Consider the following 11,602-nt stretch of genomic DNA (forward strand, 5'->3'; position numbering starts at 1 on the left):
TGTGTCCTTGAGCAAGGCACTTAACTCCAGGTTGCTCCAGGGGGACTGTCCCTGTAATAAGGGCACTGTAAGTCACTTTGGATAAAAGCATCTGCCAAATGCATAAATGTAAATGTAATGTAAATCTACAGATCCATTAAGGTGCATTAGCGGAGTTGTAAATGTGCGTATCTATTTGACGCTTTAGTTTCTTCACAAAACCTTGTGATCCAGATGCGTCAATAAACTTGGTGAACGGCGGTGCCAATGCTTACCGAATCGTGGGTGGCGAACCGTGCGGTTCAGTTTTTTACCAAGAACCATTACACCTCTTATGTTATGCATAACTTTTTTAGGAGCTCATATTAACTGAAAGACTACATTAAATATTTATGAAATATTCATAATTGTAAAATTTTTGTTGCACAGAAGGATTATTCAAGTGAACTGCAAAAAAGCTAAAAGATGTTTAAAAATGGCATAAACTGTAGTTACAGCGCCAGGCATAGACACTTTAAATGTGTGTGTGTGTGTGTGTGTGTGTGTGTATATACTTATCACACATACACACACACACATTTTTACCTAAAACCTTGATGTTGGGAAACAAAAAGTTAATGGACAAGTTATTTGTCAACTACCCTTGAGTGAAACCACAAAGATGTGCAAAGATCCCCCACATTATCACATACTGTGAGGGGTAAAAAACTCCAACTGTGCTACCTCATGTGGCAGAATGAACTAGTATCACACAGTGTACCTGAGAGAAGCCACTGGCCCAATTGTTACCAGCTCCACCACCATGCTCAGACAGATAGATGTTTTCTGGGTTGTACAGGTTGGCGTAGGGGGAGTTCAGGATGGTGTGGATGACTCGAGGCTCCAGGTCCAACAGCACAGCACGAGGGATGTAGTGCTCATCATCTGCCTGCAAGGGGCATCACAAGAAGAAAAAGAACCATAGAAATTACCAGTCTAGCCAAGATGTGTATGATTACAAGTGTACTCATAGTCAAATATTTCGAGACCATGAGAAAGAATCCATGAGAATATTTTTAAAGAGTACTATTATTCAAGGTCATGCAATATCACAAGGGTTAATAGAAACAACCATTGCCACCACACCACATAACAAATAATACAGAGCAACTTATTATAACACAGTGACCCAAACCATCATTTCACATCAGAAGAGAGCTGTAACACAAACTCTCCTTTCAAAAGAAATATAACCAGTCTCTTTTGAAAACACTGAAGTTTCTCTAAAATAGCTCATTTTGGTTTTTAATTGGAACGGCTCTTTTGGCCGGAAAAGTGGAACTAAAAGCCATGCCATTATTTCAATTCATCCACATAATCATCAGTTCCTAAAAAGGCCCCCACATAATGACTGCATAGGAATACTGGAGTTACGACAGTTGCAAACGTTGGAATTAGGCTCCCCCTGGTGGTAAATTATATGAACTCTTCACTTATGCCTGAGAAATCTTGAGCAGTTGTGCACACCATTCATAATGGCACAGTGGTCATTGCTGGGTTCACTATATGGACTACTTTCACACCACAGCTTATTGTGAACCAAATCTGATTTTCTGCTTACATTTTTTTTTTTTTTTTGTAAGGTTGTTCACATGACATTTTAAATATAGCCCATATCAGATTCTGGTCTGAACAGCCGACGTTGCTAAACTGACCCGTATTCGACAACACTCCCCGAGCATGTGAATAATAAACTCTGGCATAGTCATCATTATAATACGAATAATGAATTAATTTGCATTTAAAAATTTAATAATTAACTAGTTTTTTTTTTTCATGGATAGGACATTTAATGCCTAAATATATAATGTCAGCGAGTGATGGAGAATAACCAGCTTGACGGATTAAGTATTTTTAAATAAAGTAATTTGACTTCGTATGGTACAATTTAATTATCATTGAATCTCAAGAGTGTAATATTACTTAAAGTGATAGTTCACCAAAAAATGAAAATGCTCTGATCATTTACTCACCCTCATGCCATCCCAGCTGTGCATGTCTGTCTGTCTTCTGCTGAACACAAAGATTTATAAATTTTTTTGTAGGTCCATATGTGTATGGAGACCAACATTTTGAAGGTCCAAAAAGCATGTAAAGGCAGCATAAAAGTAACCCATAAGACTCCAGTGGGTAAATCGATATCTTCAGAAGTGATATGATAGGTGTGGGTGAGAAACAGATCAATATTTAAGTCCTTTTTTACTTTAAATTCTCCTCCCTGCCCAGTAGATGCTGATATGCATGAATAATGCAAATCACCAAAAACAAAAGAAGAATGTGAAAGTGAAGATTTATAGTGGGCGAATTCCAATCGAAAGTGATTTTTCCTATGCCCTACTCGCTACGAAGGACAGAGCTTTTGATGTGGGCACTCTAAAAGGAGCACGGCATTATAGTTTGAATTTACCCTTCACTAAAAGTCTTGTGAGAGGGCCCTTTGTGGAAAAACGGCCCTTCGAGTGGCATCCCCTTCCTGAAGTGCCCTTCAAGGGTGCAAAAAAAAAAAAAAAAACCTTTACTTATTGATCTTTTTCTCACCCACACTTATCAGATCGCTTCTGAAGACATAGATTTAACCACTGGAGCAGTAATGGATTAATTTTATGCTGCCTTTGTGTGTTTTTTTGGAACTTCAAAGTTCTGGCCACCATTCACTTGCATCGTGAGGACCTACAGAGCTGAGATATCTGAGATGTAGGGTGAGTAATTGAGATAATTTAAATTTTTGGGTGAGCTATCCCTTTAAAAACAAAACACACCACAAAACAAAGACAGAACGCTGTAACATAAATCTGTCACTGTATCTTTTCATGAGCATATTTTACTATGTGTAGTCCAAACTAATTGCTATTTTCTTTCCTTAAAAAAAAAAAAAAAAAAATGAAAGCATTACCTAGAAAAGATATGACTTGTAATTAAAAGATTTAACAATAACACGTCTATATATGCCGAAATAAATTGCACAAATGACGAATGTTGAGTTAGACTGATGTAAAAAAATTACATTAAATCTGACCTGGCAATTCACACTGAAGGCACATTGAAAAAAATCTGATACATATCCGATTTATTTCCACATATGAAAGTGGCCCAGACCGGATTTGAAAATCACAGTCCACGTGTCGTCACATCCGGCTCCGAATATTAGCATAACCAAACATCCGCCCATCGATCTGTCTATGGACCAGTGGTTCCCAAACTTTTTCTGCAGGGCCCCCCTTTTGTAGATAAAAATACTTTCAAGCCCCCCACCTAAATGCACCCACTTAAAGACAATCTCAGACGTCCTTTGCTTGCAAACTCCTATAGAACTTATTTGAAACATTGTAATTAATACAGTACTGCAACTTCAGTGTGTGACATCTTACTGAAAAAAAAAGGAAACAAGTCACTTTTAGAATGGAAGCATTAAAAGTGACACTGCACCATGCATCTTCTAAATTTTTTACTGTGTAACAGCATTCATTGCTTTCAACAGATTTTCTCAAAACTGCCCCTCTGCAAAAAAAATGGCAAGTTTACCCCTTGATTTACTCCCTGGGAATAAACAAAAACCTGAACAATTTATCTGCAAGAATTAAACTTCTGCTAACTAGTCCTGCAATATTTTCAGTGACTGGTGTGGGATTGCTTTGTGCTGCAGATCTTCTCAGCTGGGAGCTCATTTAGCTCACTCTTAGCTCATTTTCAATGTCCAGCTTTGATTGTATTTTGTCTTGATTGAGGCAACTGCAGAAAAACCTCTCTCACACAGGTAGGATGTGGCAAAAGGAAGGTGTGGCCAGGGCTCTCCTGCCTAGCAGTGGGTAGTCCTTTTCCACTCCAATCCAAAATAAAAGCAATTTCTTGGACTTAAACTGCAGCCTCATTGTTGAATCATAGGTAACATCAATGAACTGTTCCTCTTCTGCAGTGCTGAAGTCAGCAGCTGGTGTTGCACTGAAGGGGTCTTGGATACAGTCATATTTTGCAGGATCCTGCACTGGGAAATACCTCTGGAAATGTTTTTGTAGGGCAGAGATATGAGTTTTCATACATGGGATCACTGTGTTCTGCAGCTTGTTGACCTCGATTAATGATTTCAGGCTCTCAAATGAGTCTATATTCCCCTCTTTAACTCTGCTCCCACATCTCCAGTTTTCTTGTGAATGATGTGATTTTATCTGCCAGCTGTGGAAAGTGTGTGTTGGTGCCCTGCATCTGCAGATTTTGTTCGAGCTTCTGAAACATGTCACTGAGATATGCGAGTTTCATGAGGAAGTTGTTATTATTAGACTTGTGGGCAAGTTCATTACCCTCTTCCTCCAAGAAGATTCTGATCTCATCCCGCATTTCAAACATCCTAGATAAAATCTTTCCAGGTGACCGCAATTGAGACACGCTGTGAAACGAAACCGCTCTGTGATCGGATCCCATTTCCTCGCACAGTGTGGAAAAAATCCGGGATTTGACAGGTCTTGTTTTGATGTAGTTTACTGTGGCAATGATGTCTGTCATTACATCGTTCAGCTCGGGACTCAGCTGTTTAGACGCTAGTGCCTCTCGGCGTATCATACAGTGTGTCCACTGCACATTAGGGGATACGTGCTTGACTAATGCTTGCAGCCCTCCTCGTTTCCCAGCCATTGCCTGAGCCCCATCTGTGCAGATCCCTCTTAAATCATTGGCATCAATGAATCTGATATATGTCATCAATAAACAGTCTTTGTTACTGTCAGTTGCTTCATCCATCTGCAGAGCAAAATGGTTGTCTTGTATCTTGTCATTAAGCTGCTCCTCTATATCTTTTGACATCATAAATGTGCCTCACGATAGTATTGTTTGACAGAGGAATAGCCTTTAGTTTACTGGCTGTTGCTTTATCAATCATAGTTGAAAACGTATTAATAGCGGAAGTGTTAATTCCTCAGCTATAGTGTGCAGCTTTTTACACTGAGCAACTCTGTATGCTACTTTGTAGGAGGGGAGCTGAGCATTTGAAGGCACAGATGCTGCTTTAGAAAAGTGACTGTTGTGCACGACAGCTGAGTAGTTTTTTCCTGAAGAAATCCACGGGCTTCTCTTTGTGTTTGAGATGTGAAGTCTCCAAGTGGCATCATAACTTGTTCAGCTTCATAATGTCAGAAGCTAATATTTTGAGGCACGCACACTGTGGTCTCTCTTCATTACCCACCGTTGTACTGGTGAAGCCGAGGGCGAGATATGCCTAGTTATATTTTCTTGTCTTTGTTTTGGTAGTTGTGACGTTTGGTGTAGATTAATCGTCTGCTTTACGTTTACCTGGCAATCCTTTCACAAACTTGTCCATGCTTAGTGCAGAACCATGCATCATTAATATTTAGTTTTGCCGCGCCCCCCTTTTTATAACTCCGGGCCTCCCCTAGGAGGCGCGCCCCCCAGTTTGGGAACCACTGCTATGGACAATCGCAGTTTTTCTAAATAAATTAAGCCAACTTGGATGCACTTGGCAGTAAACATCAGCCGTTTAATCATTTCTTTGGAGTAACACAGCACTTCACCATATGTGTTATCTAGTACTTTAATGTGTAATAGTATCTGAGCGAGGCGATTATCAGCGCAAAGTTTTCCCAGTTCTTGAGGAGCTGTGCGCACGGTTCAGCTCACTCCCAGAGGATTATTGTGCTCAACTCAAGTCCAAAGAGACAGCATTTAAGTGTTTTAATGTCGTTGTTTTAACTATTGCAGCATGCTCAGTTGTAGACACTGGGACATTTTCATCTTTATGTTTTATTTACACTGCATCTGGTCGCTTCAATCATCGTACTCAAACCACGAGGATATAACTCCACGTTTACAACGGATTAACCAGTTAATTTCTGTTATCGGACTCTGGATGGAAACCTTTTTTTATTTGAAAATTTTTTAATGGATATCAATGCATGGAGATAAAGTACATGAAAGCAATGTGATCATTATCGCAAATACTCTGTAGAATCTTTACTCGGAATATACGTTTTTTTGTGTGACTTTCTGTATACCCTTGTCTTGTTCTAATGCTCTTTAATGTGTAAATGTACTCTTGTTTGTATTATATTCTTGCATTCCTCTAATAAAAAAAAAACGTACTTATACTCTGTGAAGTGTTTCCTGCTTCCATACATCCTGTTTAAAATAATAAAACAACACAACATCGTTTTTCTTTACTTCATTATCCCCGAGTAATGATTGTAAGGTGAGGTAGGTCTGTTTAGATTAAGTATTTGAGATGAATTGTACATAAAATAGGCCATAATTCCGTGCTGTGGACACTGCCACTGAAACAGACTGCAGCGGAAGTTGTTTTATGCTACTAAGGGAAGCTTCCCCTTTGCGAACGTGGAAGTGTGATAAAGGCCTATTAACAGATCTCTGACAGGTATGTAAAAAATCAGATTTGGGACACATTCAGCTGAGGTTTGAATGTAGCCTATGCCTTAAGAGCTCTGTAATTTGTATACCTGAATAAAATGTAGACTAAAATGTAGTCTTGATATGTTGTGGTTGGTAAATGGCACAGTGTGAACGCATTGTGTACAGTACCTGATAGAAGAAGACATCTTTCCGGTCAGTTCCCTCAGTGGCAAACTCCTCTACGATGCCCTCTGGGCTGATGCCATGCTCGGCACATAGCTGCTTCCAAAACTCAAAACCAACTACACATAAAAAGAATGAGAGGGGGTAAAATCTTTCCGTGGCAGAGAAATCTTTTCCCTGCCACCGCCGCAGGCAGCTCTCACTCGTCCTGCCACTGCTGCAGAGAGCTCTCACTGGCTCCGTCACTGTTCAAGTGTCTTCCTCGTGATCACCGTTACCTGCGCCTCCCTCTCGATCCATCAGCGTCAAAATTGTGTTTCCATTCAAGTTGCAAATTTAATTTATGTGAAAAATCAGAAAATCACAAAAACAATGTGCGGATAAAGCCGTGTTTCCATCCCTTGCATTGAAAAGAACAAAATAGTCACTTCCGGGGAAATTGTAGCAACTGTGTGACTCTTTTCTTAAAAAAATACTTGCGGTTAAGGATACGCAGACAAAACACTTTAATAACTTGTTTCATGACTGGAAATGACAGCGTGTGTCACAGTTCTGGGAGCACTATGTGTGTGCGTTCCTCCATCATGACTTTGCGGTGTGGATCTATAAGATATTCTTTAAAAATATCAATAAACCTGCTCTTAGGGAAAAAGTGCAAGTTTTTTGCTCTGCAAACTCTATGCAGTCTTTGGATTTTTAGGACACCGGTATTTCAGAATGACCAGGGCAACAATTCAGATGTGATGATTGGTCCGCTGGTTCGTCCAGTTATGAATGAATTACTCAGTCACATGATTTTTTTTGATGCGCATCTTGTATTCCTGTTAAATTCAACAGGTGTTTATTCAGTAAATGTGTTTCCATTACAGTTTATGCACATTTCTTCTTATCAAATAAAAAACATATCCACCTCAAGCGAGCGTATACATTTTCTATGTGCATTTTGGAGATTTTATTTGCATCTTGGTGTTTCCATCCAGCAGATTTCATGCAATATCTTAAAACACGCATAAAAAAAAAAAAAGTGTTGATGGAAACACAGCTCCAATTCGCACCATCACTTGTGCCTCTCTTGCGATCCACCACCGTATAAAAACGTGTGCATGTACTGTTTCCATACACTACGATATTTAAAACATTAATATGCATATTTTGTTGACTCTACAATCCTGTCTTTTTCTTTTGCACAAGAAAACTTGATCCAACCTCACAATGTACAGCCTACATCGCTTCAATATATACAGATGTCCAACTTGCACAACAGTAAAGAGAGATATAGTTTACTCTTTAGCTCTAGCTCACTGCAAATTGTATGTATTGTCTGTATTACTTGTTTTTCTGTGGAGTGTTCTGTTGTTATTTGTACTAATGTGTGTGTCTACTGGTCATGTATGTCATATGTTGTCATATGTTAGGCCTACTTGCGGTTCAGAAGACACTATGTTTCCTGACATCCCCTGCCACACAAGAGAGAAATGATCATAAAAGCACTTGAACTTCAACTTACAGATTTAAACTTAGGCTGCTGCAGAGTGTGGTAATAAAGTAACAGGGAGACAGTAAAGCCTAACTTATTTACAATAAAACCCTACCATCCAGCGAGAATGCTTTGTGTCCACGGTGTCTGTGTCAGTGTGTGTATCTATTCATTTTTAATTACAAAAGTTATACTACATCAGAATTACAACTGTTGTCTGTTTGTGATTGTGGGAGAAAAATTTTTCATTGTATTCATTGCTTGGCACCTTATTTTACTCTTATTTTTATTAATATCATATTTAAATTTCTTGTCAGTATTGTTTTGTGTATTAATGCTTTGGTCATATTGTATGTAAACACAATGATGCCAATAAAGTACTTTTATCAAAATTGAATTGAACTGAGTGTAAAAACACACAAAATAAGCAGCATTGACATGTAGCATCATTTCTGTTAGTTCAATCAAATAAGGCATCTAATAAGATAGGGTCTTATTTGACATTATCATAATGTGTGTAAACAAAAAGCTTGACACTCCATAAATGTGTTATACAAACCCTAAATATTTTTACAAATTAATTTATTCAATATTGTTAACACTGCTTTTAGCAAAATAACCCTAACTTTACAGGAGGCCAAATATAACTATTGTAATGTATGCTACTGTTCATGTGTTGCATTATTGTAACTTTACAATCAAGTGCCAATCAAGGCAATCACTGCAAACAACAGTGCTACCTACAATAGTAAATAGGACTCAGACTCTGCACTCAAAAAGGTATATTACACACATTACATTTTAATATTAAAATGTACATCAACATGAGTTCATAATCTTAAAAACATTAATGAACATAATAAGGTGTATTTAAATATTTAAGTTGCCTATATTAAGTTTTTTTCCCTAATTTGGGTTAGGGTTAAGGTTGTCCCTCAAAATGTTTGTTCTGTCAGAGATTATTTAGCAGAGACGGGCCACTTCTATTAAAATGAATGGGAGGAATTGAAACGCTCAACCAAGGAGATCTGTGCACTCAACAGTCAAGGGATGTAGAAAGAAAGTCCCGCCTTACAGTTAAAAGAGACATCACCTGTCAATCAACTCTAGAACACGCATGCGCATTAGCTATAAAAGCCAGGAAACCTGCGTTTGCGTTCCGTCAACGCAGAACGCAACTCTCACACTCTATCCGTCAACGCAGAACGCAGCTCTCACACTCGATCCGTCAACGCAGAACGCAGCTCTCACACTCGATCCGTCAACGCAGAACGCAGCTCTCACACTCGATCCGTCAACGCAAAACGCAGCTCACACACTCGATCCGTCAACGCAAAACGCAGCTCACACACTCGATCCGTCAACGCAAAACGCAGCTCACACACTCGATCCGTCAACGCAAAACGTAGCTCTCACACTAAATCAGTCAACGCAAAATTTGCGTTTGCATTCCGTCAACGCAGAACGCAGCTCTCGCAATCTATCCGTCAACGCAGAACGCAGCTCTCGCAATCTATCCGTCAACGCAGAACGCAGCTCTCGCAATCTATCCGTCAACGCAGAACGTAGCACTCACACTTAATCCGTCAATGCAAAACTTGCGTTTGCGTTCCGTCAACGCAGAACGCAGCGCTCGCAATCTGTCCGTCACCGCAGAACGCAGCGCTCGCAATCTGTCCGTCAACGCAGAACGCAGCTCTCGCAATCTATCCGTCAACGCAGAACGCAGCGCTCGCACTCAATCCGTCACAGGCAGCTCTCGCACTCAATCCGTCACAGGCAGCTCTCGCACTCAATCCGTCACAGGCAGCTCTCGCACTCAATCCGTCACAGGCAGCTCTCGCACTCAATCCGTCACAGGCAGCTCTCGCACTCAATCCGTCACAGGCAGCTCTCACACTTGGTCTGATGCAAAATCAGGAGCTTACGTCTTGCGTGTTCTTAAAGTGTGTGCATGATGCAAAGGCAACTGAACTTTGAATAGTGGTTTCAGTGGAAGTTTGAATCACACTTAAAATGTACCGGACAGGACACTGTCAATAGGATATTAACCCCCAAATATATTAGAAATATGATAAATACATCACATGTCCTCCGTATTTTTGGTCTTTTTGTGTTTGGAGATCTGAACTGACGCAAAGGCTAGAGAACAGTGTATACATTTGGTGTTAATAACAAAATAAAAAGTTACATTCTACATAATGCAAGTTTCATTCTATATAATGAATATAATATAACAGTAAATCATGCGCTGGAGCGTTTTAAAATGAATTTTGATTGCTCTTCCTGCTTATTTTTTCACATTCAAAAACATTTTGTGTGACGGTGAGAGCTTAAGCAGCCGAATTCAGCCTTGTGTGACGGTGGCAGGTCGAGTGAGAGCCGAGAGAGAGAGCTGGCAGCGGCAGGTCTAGATTTTACCCCTGCTGGAAAGAATAGAGACAAACACACTATTCAATAAATCCACCAACGCAGAACTCAAAGTAAGGCAGCCTGTAAAATGGCTGTAAGCTATTGCCATCTGTCATACAAACCCAAGGTTAAAAAGTTATAACGTGCATCAGAAAACACACTGGCTGATTTGACACGGACTGCATTCAAGTCATCTCTAGCTGACAGTACGAATTATTAATCATTATTGAATAACAAACTAGTAAAGCTAAATGAGATACAGTCAAACTTGACTAATTGAAAAGTTCCAATAATCAACTAGAATCAGCTCAAATTCATATTAACTTAATGTATTAATTTATGCATTATAAAGCTGTCCAGGCTGGTAGCTAACTAGCTAGCTTGTTATAGAGTGAAGCTAGTGTTATTAGCAAACAGATCATAATACTGCGATTGTGTTGCAAGCTTACTCTGATTCCCGCACTGTCCGAGCTGCAGGGTGATGATTTCTCGAGGCATGCTGTCCTCTTGTTTCAGCTGTACAATCAGTAAAGGTTACAGAAGTGCTGCTGCCAGTCAATCAACTCTCGTTGCGTGTGCGTGTTCCCGCTCCAGCAACACAAATGCGTAACGACGCACACTGTGCATGCGCACAGCCTGAGTCTCACTGCACTCAGCTTTAAACAAATTGTGAAGGCAATGCAAACAAAAGTTTTATATCAATATATGTAACATTTTTTACAGGAGGAACACTATAAAGAAGACACAAAATAAAAGCAGACAAAGAAAACAACGAGCATAGAAAGCATTATTGACGTACTCTATGACGCAGAATTTGAGTTAAATCAGAGAATATTTAGCAGAGACGGACCACTTCTATTAAAATGAATAGGAGAAATTGGAACGCCCAACGCCAAACGGTTGTTATAAAAGGAAGTCCCACCTTACAGCTAAAATGGCCAATCAGCTTATAGATCCAGAGATAGTCTTTCGATCAACTCGAGAACGCGCATGCGCATTAGCTGAACCAGCCTTAAGAAAATAGTTTTTAAAGCGTGACCTGAGCTAAAGAAGCACAATGTATGATACCATTGTTGTCAGATGTTTCGCTGATTTAAAAAAATAATAATATTTGATCGTAATCTCGACCAACCGTTGTGGGGATTCCGGTCTTTCCCTATT

The 11,602-nt window shown here is 39.6% G+C and overlaps 2 protein-coding genes across 4 annotated transcripts in view; one reads left to right on the top strand and one right to left on the bottom strand.

Moving 5' to 3' along the window:
* Positions 1–11,250, bottom strand: part of LOC127451523 (tubulin gamma-1 chain) — a 32,020-nt gene extending 20,770 nt beyond the window's left edge. The window contains exons 1-3 of the mRNA XM_051716269.1: positions 10,891–11,250; positions 6,559–6,671; positions 740–907 (exon numbers count right to left, since the gene is read on the bottom strand). Coding sequence (XP_051572229.1) covers positions 740–907; positions 6,559–6,671; positions 10,891–10,939 — 330 coding nt within the window. The 5' untranslated portion in view covers positions 10,940–11,250. The remainder of the gene's footprint in view (positions 1–739; positions 908–6,558; positions 6,672–10,890) is intronic.
* LOC127451524 (protein PBMUCL2-like) lies at positions 6,662–10,449 on the top strand. Of its 3 annotated transcripts, none has more exons than XM_051716270.1 (2): positions 6,662–9,594; positions 9,782–10,449. In XM_051716270.1, exons 1-2 carry the CDS (start codon positions 9,147–9,149, stop codon positions 9,985–9,987), a joined length of 654 nt encoding a protein of 217 aa, XP_051572230.1. In that variant the 5' UTR covers positions 6,662–9,146; the 3' UTR covers positions 9,988–10,449. The 3 variants fall into 3 exon arrangements, with proteins under 3 accessions (XP_051572230.1, XP_051572231.1, XP_051572232.1); XM_051716271.1 differs by having other exon boundaries at positions 9,809–10,449; XM_051716272.1 differs by having other exon boundaries at positions 9,836–10,449.
* Positions 11,251–11,602: the final 352 nt, after the last annotated feature.

The sequence above is a fragment of the Myxocyprinus asiaticus genome, chromosome 14 (genome assembly GCF_019703515.2).
Source record: "Myxocyprinus asiaticus isolate MX2 ecotype Aquarium Trade chromosome 14, UBuf_Myxa_2, whole genome shotgun sequence".
In the NCBI taxonomy this organism is placed as follows: domain Eukaryota; kingdom Metazoa; phylum Chordata; class Actinopteri; order Cypriniformes; family Catostomidae; genus Myxocyprinus; species Myxocyprinus asiaticus.

Excerpts from the sequence above, each read along its gene's own strand:
- LOC127451524 (XM_051716270.1), top strand. The coding sequence starts at position 9,147 with ATGCGCATTAGCTATAAAAGCCAGGAAACCTGCGTTTGCGTTCCGTCA. Across the intron at positions 9,595-9,781 it reads TCTATCCGTCAACGCAGAAC|GCAGCTCTCGCACTCAATCC; the intron begins GTAGCACTCACA and ends AATCCGTCACAG.